The sequence below is a fragment of the Pristis pectinata genome, chromosome 11, assembly GCF_009764475.1.
Source record: "Pristis pectinata isolate sPriPec2 chromosome 11, sPriPec2.1.pri, whole genome shotgun sequence".
Taxonomy (NCBI): domain Eukaryota; kingdom Metazoa; phylum Chordata; class Chondrichthyes; order Rhinopristiformes; family Pristidae; genus Pristis; species Pristis pectinata.
Genome location: NC_067415.1, coordinates 62,042,331 through 62,063,036, shown reverse-complemented (window position 1 = coordinate 62,063,036; position 20,706 = coordinate 62,042,331). Strand labels below are relative to the sequence as shown.

Sequence of the window (20,706 nt, the reverse complement as noted above, 5' to 3'; positions counted from 1 at the left end):
GGACAGTAACCATAACTCGTTTATTTCAAAGTAGCTATTTAAAGGGATAAGGATAGTCTGGAAATTAAGTGTCAGAATTGAAGGAAGAATTAATTTCAATGTCATTAAACAGAACTTGACGAACATAGACTGGAAGCAACTAAGTGCAGATAAATTGACATTGGTGAAGTGGGAGTCTTTAAAAGCGCAAATAATAAGAAATTGGTGCTAATGAGTTCCTGTGAGGGTGAATTATAAAGATAGCAAGTTCGGAGACCACTGGATTTTAAGGGATATTGAGGTTTTGATAAGGAAAAGGAAATGGTAGGTATGGAGCACTGAAAATGGAGGAGGCCCTTCAGGAATACAGAGTGTTGGGGGGGTGCTGAGAAAAGAAATTCAGTGGGCAAAGAGTGGCCACAAAATATCATTTCCCTATAGGATTAAGGAAAATCCCAAGGCATTTTGCAAACATATGAAATGTAAAAAAAAAAGTAACCGGGGAAAGAGTGGGCTCATTAGGACCAACATAATATGCTGTGTATGGAGCAAGAAGATGTGGCTGGAGTCTTGAGTGAACATTTGCATGGAACATAAAACAGCACGGGAACAGGCCCTTCATCCCATAATGACGGCGCTAAACACAATGCCAAGTTAAACTAAATCTCTTCTGCCTGTACATGATCCATAATCCTCCATTCCCTGCATATTCATGTTTCTATCTAGCAGCCTCTTAAGTGCTACTATTGTATCTGCTTCCACCACTACCCTCACCATCTTGTTCTAAGCACCAACTCTGCTTTTTAAAAAAAAATCTTGCCCCACACATCTCCTTTTAAATTTCCCCCCCCCCCCCCCCCCCCACCTCTAGTACTTTTCTACCCTATCTTTGGCTCTCATAATTTTATAAACTTCTGTCAGGTCTCCCCTCAGTCTACAATGCTTCATCTGCATTCACTAAGAGAAAAATATTGTAGTTGGAGATTTCAGTTGGGACAGTGAAGTTTGAGAGCATATTAAGATTAAAAGGGTGGTATTAGATGTCTTAGTGAGCACAGAGGTAGATGAATGCCTGGGGCTTGATGAGATGTATACCAGACAGCTGTGAGAGGCAAAGGAGATTGCTGGGCTCCTGGCAGAGATATTTAATTCTTGGCGGCCACAGAGAATGATCTAGGAGACTGGATGATAGCAAATGTACCTTTATTCAAGAAGGTAATTGCCAATTGGTCTAACAGTGTTAAGGCAATTATTAGAGAAAAATTGAGGGATTTCCAGTCAGGGATTTGTTGGAAAGGTCCTGGCCGACTGATGTAATTAAGTTTTTTTTGAAGTTCTGGCAAAGCGCTGCAGCTGATAGAGTTGATGTCTCACCATGCTTGAGATCTGGGTTCAATCCTGACCTCATGTTGTGGAGTTTGCATGTTCTCCCTGTGACTCTGTGGGTTTCTTCTGGGTGCTCTGGTTTCCTCCCACGTCCCAAAGACTTACTGGTTGGGAGATTATTTGACCACTATAAATTTCCCCTAGAGTGTAGGTGAGTAGTAAAAACTAAGAGGAGTTGAGAATGTGGGGAGAACAAAATGCGATTAATGTAGTATTACTATAAGTCTGCATTTGATGGTGTGGATCCAGTGGGCCAAAGGGCCTGTTTCTGTGCTATATCTTTCTATGATGAGGTAACTGAATATATTGATGAGAGCAATGCAGTTACGCGAGTCATAGTCAGACTGCACAGATGGGCCCTTCGGCCTACCATGTCAATGCTAACTATTGAGTAGTTTTCTCTGTGAATTTCACATATCAGCACTTGATCCATAGCCGACTCTATCTTGATGATTCAAATGCTTGCCTAGATCCTGTTTAAATTTTGAAAGAGTACTTGCCTTCAATACCTTCTCAGGCAGTGTGTTCCAGATTTCATCCACCCTCTGGGTGAGAAGATTCTTCCTATTTTCCCTCCAAATCTCTACTCTTGCTAAAATAATGCCCAGTGGTCTTGGATGCCTGAGATGTGGTTAAACACTTGGGTTGCATGGACTTCATTGAGGCCTTTGACAAAGTCCCACATGGTAGGCTGATCCAAAAACGTTAAACCCATATGATCCAAAGTAAGTTGTCATATTGCATCCAAATTTGACTTCATAATAGAAAGCAATGGATGATGGTAACTTTGATTGGAAGCCTATGATCAACGGTGTGCTACAGGGATCAGTGCTGGGATCCCTGAGTTTGTTGCATATATTAACAACTTAAACGTGAACATAGGAGGTACAGTTGCAGATGTTGATGTTGTTGATTGTAAGGAGGCTAATCTTGGACTATAGAATGATGATGAGCTGATAATTTGGGCAGAGCAGTGGCAAGTGGAATTTAATCCTGATAAGTGTGGGATGATGCATTTTGGGAGGTCAAATAAGTGTAGGACATATTCAGTGAATGGTAGGTTCCAGAGAACATTGAGGGGAAAAAGATGCTTTGGTGTATAAGCCCAAAGATTTCTGAAGGTGATGGCTCAGTTAGATAGCATGTTGAAGAAGGCCTATGGGGTGCTTGCTGCCTTGTTAACCAAGGCTTAGCATATCAGAGCAGTGAGGTCTTGGTACGACTTCATAAAGTATTGGTTATGCCGCAGCTGAAATATTGTGTGTACTTCTGGTCGCCATGGTATAGAAAGGTCATGACTGCATTGAAGAGTGTGCAGGAAAGATTCACCACGATATTGCCTGGGATGTGCAGGAAAGACTCACCACGATATTGCCTGGGATGTGCAGGAAAGACTCACCACGATATTGCCTGGGATGTGCAAGGAAGACTCACCACGATATTGCCTGGGATGTGCAGGGAAGACTCACCACGATATTGCCTGGGATGTGCAGGGAAGACTCACCACGATATTGCCTGGGATGTGCAGGGAAGACTCACCACGATATTGCCTGGGATGTGCAGGGAAGACTCACCACGATATTGCCTGGGATGTGCAGGGAAGACTCACCACGATATTGCCTGGGATGTGCAGGGAAGACTCACCACGATATTGCCTGGGATGGAATGTTTCACTTGAACAGACTTGGTTTGTCTTCCTTGCAGTCGAGGAGGTTGGTGGGGAGCAATCTGAAAGAAATATGGGAAAATTGAGGCATAGATAAGGTCATAGAATTGTACAGCACAGAAACAAGCCCTTGGGCCCACAAGTTGGGTCCATACTGACTGGGATGCCCATCTTTGCTCCATCCCATTTTGTCTGTATTCAGCTCCTATCACTCTACTCCTTTCCTATCCAAGTACCTGTCCACATGCATTTTAAATGCTGTAACTGTGCCTGCCTCTAATACTTACTTTGGCAGCTTGTTCCATATAATTACCATTCTCTGTGGAGAAAAGCCCTTTTTAAATCTTTGCTTTTTAAATCCCTTTTAAACCTTATTTAAATGGACTTTTAGGATTTTAAAACTTTCCTTTCTCACCTTGAACCTACGTCCTCTAGTTTTAAACTCCCCTACTCGAGTAGTGGAGGGGTGCGGTACTGTGACCATTCACCGTACCAATACCCCTCATGATTTTTATGCAGCTTTGTAAGATCACCCCCAGCATCCTTCACTCCAGGGAAAACAGCTCCAGCCTGTCCAGTCTCGTGTTATAACTCAAACCCTCTAGTCCCAGTAATGTGAATCTTTTCTACACCCTTTCTAGCTTAATGACATCCTTCCTATAACTAAGACCAGAACTGCACACAACGTTCCAAGTGCAGCCTCCCCAAAGTCTTATACAGGTGCAACATGATGTCTCAACTCTTGTACTCAATACCCTGACCAATGAAGGCAAGTGTTCCAAACACCACCTTCACTACCCTGTATATCTGTGTTGCCACTTTCAGGGAATTCTGTACTTGCAGAACAGAAGTTGATGGGGTACAATACTCTCTCTAGGGCCCTGCCACTTACTGTACACATCCTGCCCTGATTTTAATCTACCAAAATGCGACACTTCACACTTGTCAGAGTTAAATTCCATCCTTGGCCCACTTTCCCTGTTCATCTAAATCCTGTTGTAATCTTATACAACCTTCACTGTCCATTTTATCACCAATTTTGGTGTCATTCACAAACTTGCCAATCATGCCACTAACATTCTCGCCCAAATCATCATTAACAAAGATGACAAACCACAGCGTTAGTCATAGCTGCTAACTCACCTTGGATCCCATGCAATCCAATTTCCAGACCAGCCTACCATGTAAGACCTTATCAAAACCATTGCTAAAGTCCATTATTCCCATCTAATTCTATAAACCTCAATAAGCTTGCCCACAGCCTCTGTTCCAGTGAGAATAAATAGTTTGTCCAATCTCTCCTTATAACTACAACTCTTCGTTCCAGGCAACAGCATGGTGAATCTTTTCTGTACTCTATTATTACTACATCCTTCCTGTGGTGTGGCAACCAGAACTGTGCACAGTGTTCTGAGTGTGGCCTAACTAATGTTTTGTACAGCAACAACATGACATCCCAACTCATGCTAAATGCCTAAGCCTGAGACTGCAGGTCTGCCGAATGCCATCTTCACCAGCTTATCTAATTGTGTCACCATTTTCAGGAGCTATGAATTTGCAGCCCAAGTTGACTCCTCCAAATCAGTCCCTGCCTTTCCAAGGGAACATAAATGGTAAGAAAATTAGGAACTTGAATAGTTAGGGGAAAAAAAGTAGATGGTAAGAACCTTTCCCCGTGAGAGAGTCCTCCAAGAGCAGAAGGCACAGGTTTGAGGTGAGGAGTAAGAGGTTTAGAGGGAATCTGAGGGTGGTTGAAGTTGGGAACATGCTGCCCTCGAAGGTGGTGGAACTGGACAATCACTTGAATCATCAATTAAAAACAGTATAGTAGTGAAGGGTGAAGCCAGGAAGGAATTTAAAATCTAGGATGATTTGAATTGTGATATTGCTGAAGCAAGAGCCAGTGTAAATGGGATTAGATATGACTTGATGCAAATCAGAATCTGGGCTATGGAGTTTTAGACAAGCCCAAGTTTATCAAGGGTGGGGAAAATAAGAGACCATCCAGGAGGGCTGAAAATGGTTAAAACTATCTGTAACAAAAGTGTCCCTTCCAAGTGAGGATAAATTGTTTCAACTTTAACATTCAAAGTCATCCCCCTTCATGGCACACACATTTCATCATTATAGAATGCCCTTCTGAATTCCAGAAGTTTAACAAAAACACATGAAATTTATTAACATCCTGTGGTTTTTCACATGAGATCAGTAGTTCTTGGGATGGCTAGAAGTTGGGCATTGTGGAAATGGTAACATGGCAATGTATGACATTAAGGAGCTGAGCAGATAAGGAATAAGGTTTTGATCAAGGTCAGTTGAATCCTTTGTTTCTCTTGGAATATCCTTTTGCTCTCACTTTTGCTTTGTCAGAAACTTGAACGCTTCCATCCTCTGCCCGCACACACGTACTCTGTGATCTCTTCCAGTCTTTTACCTAATACCTAACTCAGTTCCTACAATTCCTGTTTTGTGTATCTCACCACTCTGTGATTAGAAATCCCTCCTTGCATCTGCTTTAGGACACTCAATTGATTACTTTTCAGTGTTGGGGCACATTTGCAAGTTGTCAGAAGTTTTCTATTTAGTACTGAAATTTTATTTTGTCTCTGCATCAGACTTGTGTTTGGGATTCTGAGTTAAGAGAACTCCGGGCGGAATGCTACATACAGATTGATGAAAGTGGAAAAGCAATAAATGATTTGAAAGCAGCATCAAAACTTAAATACGACAACACTGAAGCATTCTATAAAATTAGTATAATTTATTATCAGCTCGGAGATCATGAAATGTCTCTTGGGTAAATATCCTCTTATTTTCTCAGATTGTATTATCTTTATTAATTTATTCAGTGTGGTGCATTTTGTTAACCATTACATTTTTGGTGGAGGTTTATTGATATAAAGGACTCCTGGGATGAATTTTTATCCATGATAAAGCTAGAATTTCAGTTACTACATTTTTGATATCAAATATGTAGTTGTGTCAATGTAGAATTTTGGAAAAGTCTGACACTTATTAACTTAGGTAGAATGTCAGTAAGTTTGATACTCCCATTGTGATTATTAAGATATTGTTATGATATTGTTAAGAGTGTGTTTAGTTCTTTTCTGAGAACAAGAAATCAACCATACAATTTTATTTGAACCCAACCCATGTCATGTCAGTCCATTTCTTTTATCAGTCCAATTACTTTAGAGAGTTAGTTTACTCCTCTGGTTTCACAGCATATGTAAAATTTTGTTATGATTTGCACACAGTGAAATTCGGGAATGCCTCAAATTGGACCCAGATCACAAACACTGTTTTGCCCATTATAAGCAAGTGAAAAAACTTAATAAGCAGTTGACAACAGGAGAAGATCTCATAAGACAAGAAAAGTAAGTGCAACTAGAATTATCAAACCTGGAATAATTTTAACTAGGAATGTGTTCAGTGGATACTAAAGGTTTTGGCCATTGATCAGCAAAACTTTATGGTGATGCTGTTTAATCCCAGAAAATGAGCCTCTGTGTTTTATTACAACAAATAAAGACAATTCTTACAATGCATTGCAATTATTTTCTTCTGATTATAGATACTCTGATGCTATTAATAAATATGAATCTGCCATGAAAACTGAACCAAATGTTTTTCAATACACTTTGTATGCAAAGGAAAGAATTTGCCATTGTTTATCAAAGGTAAGTTTAGTAAATGAGCTATTTGCAGTTTTGTTTTTTGTGTATATGATACTCAGTAAAAATCCAGTTCAAGTGATTTGGAATCATTTAACAGAGATTAGTAACCAGGGTTTATATTACCGGTGGAAGAATGTTTGGGGGGGGGGGAGGGGGTGCTAGCTGTCGAAGGACACTTTTTTTTCAGTCAAATGTAGTCTTTTTAAATGCATAAATGCCCAGAAAAATATCCATTTCCTATGATTTATAACTATAGTTTCAAATTTATACATGGGGTTTTACTTCCAAGATAATTTTAACATTTTTATCCATGATATAATTGAGTTTTTTCTGTAGACCTAGAACAGCTGACATTCTCTGAAAATCTACAAGACAAAAGGAGGCCATTCATAGAACACAGAACAATGCAACACAGGTCCATGATGTTGTTAAAATCGAGTTTATTGTCATATGCACAAATACATGTTTGCATAGGTGCAATGAAAAACTTGCTTGCAGCAGCATCATAGGCACACAGCATCATATAAGCAGCATTCACAAGAAAAACATAAATTTTTTTTAACAAGAAAGAACACTATGTCCATTTTAGTGCAAAGTGATCACAGTGTTGCTAAACTAGTGATTCGGGTTTTGCCACTTGGTTCAAGAACCAGATGTTGAAGGGAAGTAGCCTTGAACTTGGTGGTGTGGGACTTCAGGCTTCTGTACCTCCTGCCCAATGGTAGCTGTGAAAAGATGGCATGGCCCACATGGTGGGAATCTTTGATAACGGATGTTGCCTTCTTGAGGTAACGCCTCCTGTAGATACTACTGATGGTGTGGAGTTGTGCCAAACTAATTAGATGCCCAACTAAACGAATCCCTCTGCCTACACAATATCTATATCCCTTCATTCTTTGCACACCCATGTGCCTATTTAAGAGCCTCTTAAGTACCTCTATTGTATTTGCCTCCACTACCACCCCTGGAAGCACATTCCAGGCACCCACCGCTTTGTGTAAAATAAATAAATTGCCCCACACATCTTTTGAACTTTCCTCTTCTCACCTTAAAAGCATCCCCTCTCGTATTAGACATTTCGACACTGGGAGAAAGATACTGGCTGTTTACTCTATCTATGCCTCTCATAATCTTAAACTTCTATTAGGTCTCCCCTTAGCCTCTGCTACTGCAGAGAAAACAACTGTTTTGTCCAACATATCCTCATAGTACGTGCCCTGTAATCCAGGCAAATCCTGGTAAACATCTGTACCCCCTCAAGCCTCCACATCCTTCCAATAATGAGGTGACCAGAATTGAATACAATACTCGAGATGCAGCCCAACTAGAGTTTTATAAAGCTGCAACATAACTTCCTGACTCTTGAACTCTCTGCCCCGACTAAAAGGTAAGCATGCCATATGCTCCCTTTACCGCTCATTCAACCTTTGTAGTTGCTTTCAGGGAGCTATGGACTTTGACCCCAAGATCCCTCAGTACATTAACACTGTGAAGGGCCTTACCATTAACAGTGTATTGTCCCTTTATATTTGATCTCCCAAAGTGCAACACCTTACAATTGGCGGGATTAAACTCCATTTGCCATTTTTCTACCCATATCTGCAATTGATCTATATCACGCTGTATCCTTTGACAATCTTCTACACTATCCACAACACCATCAATCATTGTATCATCTGCAATCTTGCTTGCCTACCCATCCACATCTGCACCCAGGTTTCCGTTTGGAGATATTGCAAACGGCAGAGGTCCCAGTATGGATCCCTATAGAACACCACTCGTCACAGACCTCCTTTGTTTCATTGACCACTACCCCCTCTGTTCTGTGGGCAAGCCAATTCTGAATCCAAATGGTCAATTTACCATGGATCCCATGCATCCTAATCTTCTGGATGAACCTACCGTGAGGGACTTTGTCAAACGCCTTGCTAAAATCCATGTAGACAACATCCACCACTCTACCTTCATCAATCACCTTTGTCACCTCTTCAAAAAAAAACTCAAGTTAGTAAGACACAGCTTGCCCCGCAAAAAGCCACGTTGACTTAAGCTAATTAGGGCATGGTTTTCCAAATGCTCATAAATCATAACACTAAGAATCCTCCCCAATAGCTTCCCTACCACTGATGTGAGACTCACTGGTCAATAGTTTTCAGGATTATCCCCATTTCCTTTCTTGAATAACAGAACGTTAGCTATTTGCCAGTCCTCTGGGACCTCACCTGTGGTTAGAGAGGACATGAAGATCTTGGTCAAGGCCCCAGCAATCTCATCTCTTGCTTCTTTCAATAACCTGAACTATATCCCATCAGGCCCCGGGGACTTATCCACCTTAATGTTCTTTAAGAGACCCAACACTACCTCTTTCTTTACCTCAATGCACCAGCATATTAGCACATTCCACATTGGTCTCACTATCCTCCACATCCTTATCCTTGGTAAACTCCTATGCAAAGTACTCATTTAGGACTTTGCCCACATCCTCCACCTCCAAGCACATGTTCCCTCCTTTATCCTTGAGTGGTCTCTCCCTTGTTACCCTCTTTATGTATTTGGGATTCTCTTTAAATCAACTTGCCAAGGACTTTTCTTGGCCCATCCTGACTCTCCAAATTCCCCTTTTGTGTTCTTTTCTAGCTTCCTTATAATCCCCAAGGGCGTCATTTAATTTTTGCTTCCTAATCCATACTTCACCTTTTTCTTGACTAAATTCACCACTTCATTCAACGTCCAAGGTTCCCTTACCTTGCAATCCTTGTCCTTCCTCCTTACTGGAACATCCCTGCCCTGTACTCTGTGCACTTTAAACACCCTCCACATTTCAGATGTGGACTTACCAAAAACAGCTGTTCCCAATTAACTCCCCCTCATTCCTGCCCAGTACTCTTGTAATTTGCCCTGCTCCAATTTAATACTCTCCTTCAAGGCTATGGCTGTCTTAAAACTTAAGCAGTTGTGGTTACTTGCCTAAATGTTTTCCCACTGGAAGGTTAGTCACCTGGCCAGGCTCATTTCCCAACACCAGTATGGCTCCTCTTGGACTATCTATGTACTGATTTAAGAAACCCCTCCTGGATGTACCCGACAAATACTGGGTCCCAGTCTATACTAGGGAAGCTGAAGTCACGTAGAACAACTACCCTGTTGGTTTGATACCTTTCCTTGATCTGCCTGCATATCTGTTCCTCAATGTCCCAATGGCTACTGGGGGTTCTGTAGTATAATTCCATCAGTGTGATTGCACCTTTCCTTATTTTTGAGTTCTACCCATATTGACTCAGTGGATGAGCCCTCTATTATGTCACCTCTGAGTGCAGCTGTGGGATTGTCCTTGATTAATAGTGCAACTGCCTGCCTCCCTTTCTATCTCTTCTAAAACAGTGAAACCCTGGAACCATAAAACAATATGGCACAATACAGGCCCTTCGGCCCACCATGTTGTGCCGCCCATCAAACCACTCCTAAGACTATCTAACCCCTTCCTCCCACATATCCCTCTAACTTAACTTCCTCCATATGTTTATCTAACAATCTCTTGAACTTGTCCTATGTATCAGCCTCCACCACCACCCCAGGCAGCACATTCCATGCACCAACCACTCTCTGGGTGAAAAACCTCCCTCTGACATCACCCTTGAACTTCCCACCCAATACCTTAAAGCCATGTCCTCTTGTTTTGAGCATTGGTGCCCTGGGAAAGAGGCGCTGGCCGTCTACTCTATCTGTTCCTCTCAATATCTTGTATACCTCTATCATGTCTCCCCTCGGCCGCCTCCTCTCCAATGAGAACAGCCCTAGTTCCTTTAGTCTCTCCTCATAATCCATACTCTCTAATCCAGGCAGCATCCTGGTAAATCTCCTCGGCACCCTTTCCAACACCTCCACATCCTTCCTATAATGAGACAACCAGAACTGGACACAGTACTCTAAGTGTGGCCTAACCAGAGTTTTGTAAAGCTGTATCATCACTTCGCTGCTCTTAAACTCGATCCCCCAGCTTATGAAAGCTAACATCCCATAAGCTTTCTTAACTACCCTATCCACCTGCAAGGCAACTTTCAGTGATCTGTGGATATGAACCCCCAGATCCCTCTGCTCCTCTACACTGCCCAGAATCCTGCCATTTACCTTGTACTCCGCCTTGGAGTTTGTCCTTCCAAAGTGTACCACCTCGCACTTCTCCGGATTGAACTCCATCTGCCACTTGTCAGCCCAGCTCTGCATCCTATCAATATCCCTCTGTAAGCTTCGACAGCCCTCCACACTATCCACACACCACTGATCTTTGTGTCATCTGCAAACTTGCTAACCCACCCTTCCACCCCCTCATCTAAGTCATTAATAAATATCACAAAAAGTAGAGGTCCCTGCAGGACACAGCCCTCCAATCCGAATGCACTCCCTCCACCACAACCCTCTGCTTTCTACAGGCAAGCCAATTTTGAATCCACATGGCCAAGCTTCCCTGGATCCCTTAGCCTCTGACCTTCTGAAGAAGCCTACCATGTGGAACCTTGTCAAATGCCTTACTAACATCCATGTAGACCACATCCACTGCACCACCCTCATCAATCTTCCTGGTCACCTCTTCAAAGAACCCTATCAGGCTTGTGAGGCAAGATCTTTCCTTCACAAAGCTATGCTGGCTGTCCCTAATCAGTCCATGTTTCTCCAAATGCTCGTAGATCCTATCTCTTAGAATCCTTTCCAAAAGCTTACCCACCACAGATGTAAGGCTCACTGGTCTGTAATTCCCTGGACTATCCCTACTACCTTTTTTGAATAAGGGGACAACATTCGCCACCCTCCAATCCTCCGGTACCATCCCCGTTGACAACGAGGACTCAAAGATCCTAACCAATGGTTCAGCAATCTCCTCCCTCGCCTCACAAAGCAGCCTGGGGAATACTCCGTCAGGCCCTGGGGACTTATCTGTCCTAATATTCTCTAACAACTCCAACACATCCTCTCTCTTAATATCTACATACTCTAGAACATTACCCTCACCTACACTGTTCTCAGCATCATCAAGACCCCTCTCCTTGGTGAATACTGAAGAGAAGTATTCATTGAGAACCTCACCCACTTCCACAGCTTCCAGGCACATCCTCCCACCTTTGTCTTTAATCGGACCTACCTTTACCCTAGCCATCCTTCTGCTCTTTACGTATGAGAAAAAAGCCTTGGGATTCTCCTTAACCCTACTCGCCAAAGCCTTTTCATGTCCCCTTCTCGCTATCCTCAGCCCTTTCTTAAGCTCCTTCCTTGCTACTCTATATTCCTCACGAGCCCTGTTCGATCCTTGCTGCTTACACCTTATGTATGCTGCCCTCTTCTTCCTAACTAGTTGTTCCACCTCTCTCTTCACCTGCAGTTCCTTCACCCTACCATTCCTCCTCTGCCTCACCAGGACAAATTTATCCCTAACATCCTGCCAAAGATCCCTGAACACTAACCACATCTCCATAGTACATTTCCCTTCAAAAATGTCACCCCAATTTACACTCCCAAGTTCTCGCCTTATAGCCTCATAATTCACCTTCCCCCAATTAAATATCTTCCCATCCTCTTTGCTCCTATCCCTGTCCATGACAATTCTAAAGGTTATGGAGCAAGTGGTCACTGTCCCCCAAATGCTCACCCACCAATAGATCTGTCACCTGACATTAAGCATCCCAAGGTGTTTTATACTTGCATAAAAAGAGAATAACTAAGGAGAGGGTAGGTCCACTCAAGGATAAAGGAGGGAACTTGTGCTTGGAGTGCAAGTGGCTGAGGTGCTAAATGAGTACTTTGCGTCAGTAATTACCAAGGAGAAGGATTTGGAGGATAATGAAAGCAGAGTGGGGCATACTAATGTGCTGGGACATTTTGAGATTAAGGAGAAGGTTGTGCTGGGTCTTTTGAAAATCATTAAGGTGGGTAAGTCCCCAGGGCCTCATGGCATATATCCCAGAATATTGAAAGAAGCAAGGGAGGAGATAGCTGGGGCTTTGACAAAGATCTTCATGTTCTCACTTGCAACAGGTGAGATCCCAGAGGACTGGAGAGTAGCAAATGTACCTTTGTTCAGGATGGGAAATAGAGATAACCCAGGTAAGTTTAGGCCAGTGAGCTTCACATCAGTTGTAAGGTAGCTGTTAGAGATGATACTTAGTATAGGATTTATGCCCATTTGGAAAGGCATGGCTGTTTAGGGACAGTCAGCATGGCTTTATCTGGGGAAAGTCATGCCTTACAAATTTTGAGTTTTTTTGAGGAGGTGGCAAAGGTGTTTGAGGCTAAGGCAGTGGACATTATCTACATGGACTTTAGTAAGGCATTTGATAATGTCCCTCATGGTAGGTTGATTCGGAAGATAAAGATGCATGGGTCCAGGGTAAATTGCAAGTTTGGATTCAAAACTAGCTTGCCCATAGAAGACAGAGAATAGGGGTGGAAGGGTGTTATTCTGGCTGGAGGGCTGTGACCAGTGGTGTTCTGCAAGGATCAGTGCTGGGACCTCTGTTTGTGATATATATCAATGACTTGGATGAAAATGTAGATGGGTGGATTAGCAAGTTTGCAGATGACACCAGGATTGGTGGACATGTGTACAGAGTAAAGGACTAGCAAAGAATACAGCAGAATATAGATCAGTTACGGATATGGGCAGAGAAGTGGCAGATGGAGTTTAATCCAGGCAAGTGTGAGGTGTTGCACTTTGGGAGGTGAAATCAAAGGAAAGTATACAGTTAATGGTGGACCCCTTGATAGCACTGAGGTAAAGAGGGATCTTGGGGTCCATGTCCATATTTCACTGAAAGTGACTAAGGTGGTAAAGATGATGTTATGGCATCATTGGTAGGGGTGTTGAGTATGAAAGTAAGGAAGTCATGCTGCAGCTATCTAAAACTTTTTAGTCAGACCGCACTTGGAGTATTGTGTGCGGTTCCAGTCTTCCCATTATAGGAAGGATGTCGAGAGAGTACAGAAGAGGTGTAACAGGACGTATGAGCTATAAGGAAAGGTTGGGCAAACTTGGGTTGTTCTCCCTTGAGCGTCGGAAGCTGAGGGGAGCCATGATAGAAGTATTTAAAGTTATGAGAGGCATAAATAGGGTAGACAGTCAAAATATTTTCCCCAGGATAGAAATGTCAAACACCAGAGGATGTGTTTTTAAGGTTGGTGGTGGTGGGGGAGGGGGGGGGGGTGGGTGGGAGGAAGTTTAAAGGTGACAAGAGGGGCAAGTTTTTTCATGCAGAGTGGTAGGTGCCTGGAATAGATTACCAGGGGTAGTAGTGGAAGCCAGCAGTTTGGTGGAGTTTAGATGGACACACAAATGTGAAGGGAATGGGGGGATAGGGATGATACACAGGAGGAAGACATTTAGAGTAAATTGGCATCAAGATCAGCACAACATTGTGGGCCAAATGATCTGTACAGTGCTGTACTGTTATGTTCAGTGAAAATGTGAGTGGGTGATTAGCAAGCTTGCAGATTACACCAAGTTTGTTGGAGTTGTGGACAGTGTAAAGGACTATCAAAGAATATAGCAGGATACAGATCAGTTACAGATATGGGCAGAGAAGTGGCAGACATGAGGTGCAAGTTTATTACACAGTTGTTGGTGCCTGGAGTGGATTACCAGGGGTAGTAGTGGTAGCAGGCAGTTTGTTGGAGTTTGAAGCTTTTAGGTAGAAGGGAATTGAGGGATACGGATGATACACAGGAAGAGGACGTTTAGTATAAATTGGCATCAAGATTGGCACAACATTGTGGGCTGAATGGCCTGTACAGGTCTGTGCTGGTCTATATTCCATCCAGTTCCTGTCCCTCTCTCAACCCTCCATGATGTCCACAACAACATAGTTCCATGTACTGATCCATGCTCTAAGTTCATCACCCTTACCCCTAATACTCCTAGCATTAAAATAAACACACTTAAACCTCTCTGTCCCATCGTGTTTATTATCTTGCTTCTGCCTGTTCTTCCTTATAAACTTGCTGATCATAATATCTACCTTCCTCTCAATCCCTCCACTTTCTGATGTGGTGCTCAGGTTGCCATACCCCTGCAAAACTGGTTTAAACACTCCCGAGTATCAGTTGTGAGCCTCCCCACTCCCCCCCCCCCCCCGCCCCCACCCCCCCAAACAGGATATTGGTTCCCCTTCAGTTAAGGTGCAACCTGTCCCTCTTGTTCAGATTGCCCTGCCCCAGGAGAGATTCCAATGATCCAAGAACATGAAACCCTGCCCCCTACACCAATTCCTCAGTTACACAGATCTGTTCTATCTTTCTATTCATAGAACATTTAACAGTGCAGCACAGGAACAGGCCGTTAGACCCACGATGTTGTGCCACACTAATTAAATTAGTAATTAAATGCCCAACTAAACCTATTCCTTCTGCCTACACAATGTCCGTTTCTCTCCATTTCCTACACATTCATGTGCCTATCTAAGAGCTATTGTATTTGCCTCCACCACCACCCCAGCAATGCATTCCATGCGCCTAACACTTGTGTAAGAATAAAAAAAAACTTGCCCCATACATCTCCATTGAACTTGCCCCCTCGTACCTTATACGCATGCTCTCTGGTATTAGACATTTCAACTTCGGTGTGGGGGGAGGGGGAAGGGAGGGAGGAGAAAGATACTGGCTGTCTACTCTATCTATGCCCCTCGTAATCTTGGAACTCTCTAAGATCTCCTCTCAGCCTTTCAGGGAGCTATGGACTTAGATCCCAAGATCCCTCTGCACATCAAATGTAAAGGGACGAAACACTGCTAATGGCAAGACCCTAACAGTGTTGATCTCCCAAAATGCAGCACTTCACATTTTTCTGGGTTAATCTCCTTCTGTCATTTCTTCCTGCCGCTTAGATTAATCAAACCAAAAGCACGGAAACAGGTAGTTGCTGTGCAACTCAAATGCTAACAGTTGCCTAGTCATACAAGCACCAGTTAACTAAGACTCCTTTGCTTCCTACCATTGTTCCAGTCATAGATTCAATTTGCCACTCCCTAGCTTCCCAATGCTTTTACTCTTTTGACCAGCTCATGGGATTTTGTCAAAGGTTTTCTTGGAATTCAGCGCGGACTATATCAAATGTAATGCTCCCATAGAACGTCCTTTTTACCTCCAGAAAATTTCAAGAAATTAGTTGGGTGCCATCTTTCTGTAACATCCATGTTTAACTATCCATGATTAATCTGTATCTTTCTGAATGAATGTTTACACTATACTTGGGAATGGATTCCAGTAATTTGTACACCATTGAAATTGACCACAAGACAAAGGAGCAGAAGTCAGCCATTTGGCCCATTGAGTCTGCTCCGCCATTCTATCATGAGCTGATCCATTCTCCCATTTAGCCCCACTCCCCTGCCTTCTCACCATAACCTTTGATACCCTGACTACTCAGATACCTATCAATCTCTGCCTTAAATACACTCAATGACTTTGCCTCCACAGCCGCCCATGGCAACAAATTCCACAGGTTCGCCACTCTCTGGCTGAAGAAATTTCTCTGCATCTCTGTTCTGAATGGGTGCCCTTCAATCCTGAAGTCGTGCCCTCTTGTGCTAGACTCCCCTACCATGGGAAACAACTTTGCCACATCTACTCTGTCCAGGCCTTTTAACATTTGAAATGTTTCTATCAGGTTCCCCCTCATTCTTCTGAACTCCAAGGAGTACAGCCCAAGAGCCAGCAAACGTTCCTCGTATGTTAACCCTCCCATTCCTGGAATCATTCTAGTGAATCTTCTCTGAATCCTTTCCAACGTCAGCATATCCTTTCTTAAATAAGGCACCCAAAACTGCACACAGTACTCCAAGTAAGTCAATGCATAATAGAGCCTCAGCATCACATCCCTGCTCTTATTCTATTCCTCTAGAAATGAATGCCAACATTGCATTTGACTTCTTCACCACCGACTCAACCTGGAGGTTAACTTTTAGGGTATCCTGCACGAAGACTCCCAAGTCCTTTTGCATCTCTGAATTTTGAATTTTCTCTCCATTTAAATAATAGTCTGCCCGTTTATTTCTTCTACCAAAGTGCATGACCATACACTTTCCAACATTGTATTTCATTTGTCACTTCTTTGCCCATTCTCCAAGTCTATCCAAGTCTCTCTGCAGATTCTGTTTCCTCAACACTACCCGCCCCTCCACCTATCTTTGTATCATCGGCAAACTTAGCCACAAAGCCATTTATTCCATAATCCAAATCATTGATATAAAAAGAAGCAGAACCAACACAGACCCCTGCGGAACACCACTGGTAACTGGCAGCCAACCAGAATGGGATGCTTTTATTCCCACTCTCTGTTTCCTGCCAATCAGCCAATGCTCTATCCATGCTCGTAACTTTCCTGTAATTCCATGGGCTCTTACCTTGTTTAGCAGCCTCGTGCAGCACCTTGACAAAGGTCATCTGAAAATCCAAATACACAACCTCCACTGCATCTCCTTTGTCTAGCCTGCTTGTAATTTCCTCAAAAAATTGCAATAGGTTTGTCAGGCAGGATTTTCCTTTAAGGAAACTATGCTGAGTTTGGCCTATCTTGTCATGTGCCTCCAGGTACTCCGTAACCTCATCCTTGACAATCGACTCCAACAACAGGTCTATAATTTCCTTCTTGCTGCCTCGCACCCTTCTTAAATAGCGGAGTGACATTTGCAATTTTCCAGTCCTCCGGAACCATGCCAGAATCTATTGATTCTTGAAAGATCATTACTAAAGCCTCCGCAATCTCTACACCTACTTCTTTCAGAACACGAGGGTTCATTCCATCTGGTCCGGGAGATTTATCTACCCTTAGATCATTCAGCTTCCTGAGTACCTTCTCTGTTGTAATTGTGACTGCACACACTTCTCTTCCCTGTTACCCTTGAGTGTCTGATATACTGCTGATGTCTTCCTCAGTGAAGACTGATGCAAAATACTCATTCAGTTCATCTGCCATCTCCTTGTCTCCTATTACAATTTCTCCAGCGTCATTTTCTATGGGTCCTATATCTACTCCTGCCTGTCTTTTTACTCTTTATATACTTGAAAAAGCTTTTAGTATCCTCTTTGATATTATTTGCTCTCTTCCTTTCGTAGTTCATCTTTTTCTTCCTAATGACTTTCTTAGTTGCCTTTTGTAAGTATTTAAAAGCTTCCCAATCTATTATCTTCCCACTAATTTTTGCTTTCTTGTATGCCCTCTCCTTTGCTTTTACTTTGGCTTTGATTTCTCTTGTCAGCCACAGTTGTGTCCTTTTTCCATTCAAAAATTTCTTTTTTGGAATATATCCGTCTTGCATTTTCCTCACTTCTCGCACAAACTCCAGCCATTTCTGTTCTGCCGTCCTTCCCGCTAGTGTCCCTTTCCAGTCAACTTTGACCAATTCCTCTCTCATGCCACTGTAATTTCCTTTACTCCACTGAAATACCGACGCATCGGATTTTGGCTTCTCTTCAAATTTCAAAGTGAACTCAGTCATGTTGTGATCACTGCCTCCTAAGGGTTCCTTCACCTTAAGCTCTCTAATCACTTCTGTTTCATTACACAACTGCTGACCCTTTAGTGGGCTCAACAACAAGCTACGAATTCTATGAATTTTCTCTTGAGATCCAGTACCAACCTAATTTTCCCAATCCACTCGCATGTTAAACCTCCCATGATTATCATAAAATTGCCCTTCTGACAAGCTTTTTCTATTTCCTGTCATAATTTGTGGTCATAGAAACATAGAAAACCTACAGCACAATTCAGGCCCTTCAGCCCACAAAGCTGTGCCGAACATGTCCCCTACCTTAGAAATTACTAGGCTTACCCATAGCCTTCAATTTTTCTCAGCTCCATGTACGTATCCAAAGGTCTCTTAAAAGACGCTGTCGTATCTGCTTCCACCATTGCCGGCAGCCCATTCCACGCACTCACCACTCTCTGAGTAAAAAAAAAACTTAGCCCTGACATCCCCTCTATACCTACTCCCCAGCACCTTAAACCTCTGTCCTCTTGTGGGCAACATTTCAGCCCTGGGAAAAAGCCTCTGACTATCCACACAATCAATGCCCCTCGTCATTTTATACTCCTCTATCAGGTCCCCCCTCATCGTCTGTCGCTCCAAGGAGGAAAGGCCAAGTTCCTCAATCTGTTTTCATAAGGCATGCTCCCCAATCCAGGCAGCATCCTTGTAAATCTCCTCTGCACCCTTTTTATGGCTTCCACATCCTTCCTGTAGTGAGGCGACCAGAACTGAGCACAGTACTTCAAGTGGGGTCTGACCATGCTCCTATAGAGCTGCAACAATACCTGTCGGCTCCTAAATTCAATTCCCCAATTGATGAAGGACAATACACCATATGCCTTTTTAACCACAGAGTCAACCTCTGCAACTGCTTTGAGCGTCCTATGGACTCGGACCCCAAGATCCCTCTGATCCTCCATACTGCCAAGAGTCCTACCATTAATACTATACTCTGCCATCATATTTGACCTACCAAACTTATCGGGGTTGAACTGCATCTGCCGCCACTTAGCCCAGTTTCGTGTCCTATCTATGTCCCGCTGTAACTTCTGACAGCCCTCTATACTATCCACAACACCTCCAACCTTTGTGTCATCTGCAAACTTACCCATCCTTGCACTTTCTCATCCAGGTAGTTTATAAAAATCACAGAGTAAGGGTCCCAGAACAGATCCCTGAGATACACCACTGGTCACTGACCTCCATGCAGAATATAACCCATCAACAACCACTCTTTGCCTTCTGCGAGCCAGCCAGCCAGTTCTGGATCCACAAAGCAACGCCCCCTTGGATCCCATGCCTCCTTACTTTCTCAATAAGCCTTGCATGGGTTACCTTATCAAATGCCTTGCTGAAATCCATATGCACTACATCTACTGCTCTCCCTTCATCGATGTGTTTAGTCACATCCTCAAAAAATTCAATCAGACTCGTAAGGCAGGACCTGCCCTTGACATAGCCATGCCTAATCATATTATACCTCTCCAAATGTTCATAAATCCTGCCTCTCAGGATCTTCTCCATCAACTTACCAACCACTGAGGTAAGACTCACTGGTCTATAATTTCCTGGGCTATCTCTACTCCCTTTCTTGAATAAGGGAACAACATCCGCAACCCTCCAATCCTCCAGAACCTCTCCCGTCTCCACTGATGATGCAAAGATCATCATCAGAGGCTCCGCAATCTTCTCCCTTGCCTCCCACAGTAGCCTGGGGTACATCTCATCTGGTCCCGGTGACTTATCCAAATTGATGCTTTCCAAAAGTTCCAGCACCTCCTCTTTCTTAATATCTACATGCTCAAGCTTTTCAGCCTGCTTGCAAGTCCTCACTACAATCCCTCAGATCTTTTTCTGTGGTGAATACTGATGTAAAATATCCATTAAGTACCTCTACTATTTCTTTGGGATCCATACACACTCTCCCACTGTTGTACTTGATAGGTCCTATTCTTTCGTGTCTTATCCTCTTGCTCTTCACATACTTGTAGGATGTCTTGGGGTTTTCCTTAATCCTGCCTGCCAAGGCCTTCTTATGTCCCCTTCTGGCTCTCCTAATTTTCTCCTTAAGCACCTTCCTGTTAGCCTTATACTCTTCCAGATCTCTAACATTACCTAGCTCTCTGAACCTTTTGTAAGCTTTTCTTTTCCTATTGACTAGATTTATTACAGCCTTGTCACCATGGTTCCTCTATCGTATCGTAACTTCTATGTCTCCTTGGAGCATGCCTATGCAGAACTCCACGCAAATATCCCCTGAATATTTACCACATTTCTTCTGTACTTTTCCCTGAAAACATTTGTTCCCACTTTAAGTTTCCAATTTCCTGCCTGAGTGCCTCATAATTCCCTCTACTCCTGCTAAACACCTTTCTAGTCTGTCTATTCCTATCTCTCTCCATTGCTATCGTAAAGGAGATAGAATTATGATCAAAATGCTCTCCCACTGGCACCTGACCAGGTTCATTTCCCAATACCAAATCAAGCA

General features: G+C 43.0%; 1 protein-coding gene across 1 annotated transcript in view; it reads left to right on the top strand.

Annotated features, from left to right (window-relative positions):
* The window catches only part of LOC127575809 (dnaJ homolog subfamily C member 3-like), a 131,600-nt gene that overhangs the window by 78,706 nt on the left and 32,188 nt on the right, over positions 1–20,706 (top strand). Inside the window, 3 exon segments of the mRNA XM_052025930.1 lie at positions 5,647–5,828; positions 6,289–6,408; positions 6,606–6,711. Of these exon segments, the coding sequence (XP_051881890.1) occupies positions 5,647–5,828; positions 6,289–6,408; positions 6,606–6,711 (408 nt within the window).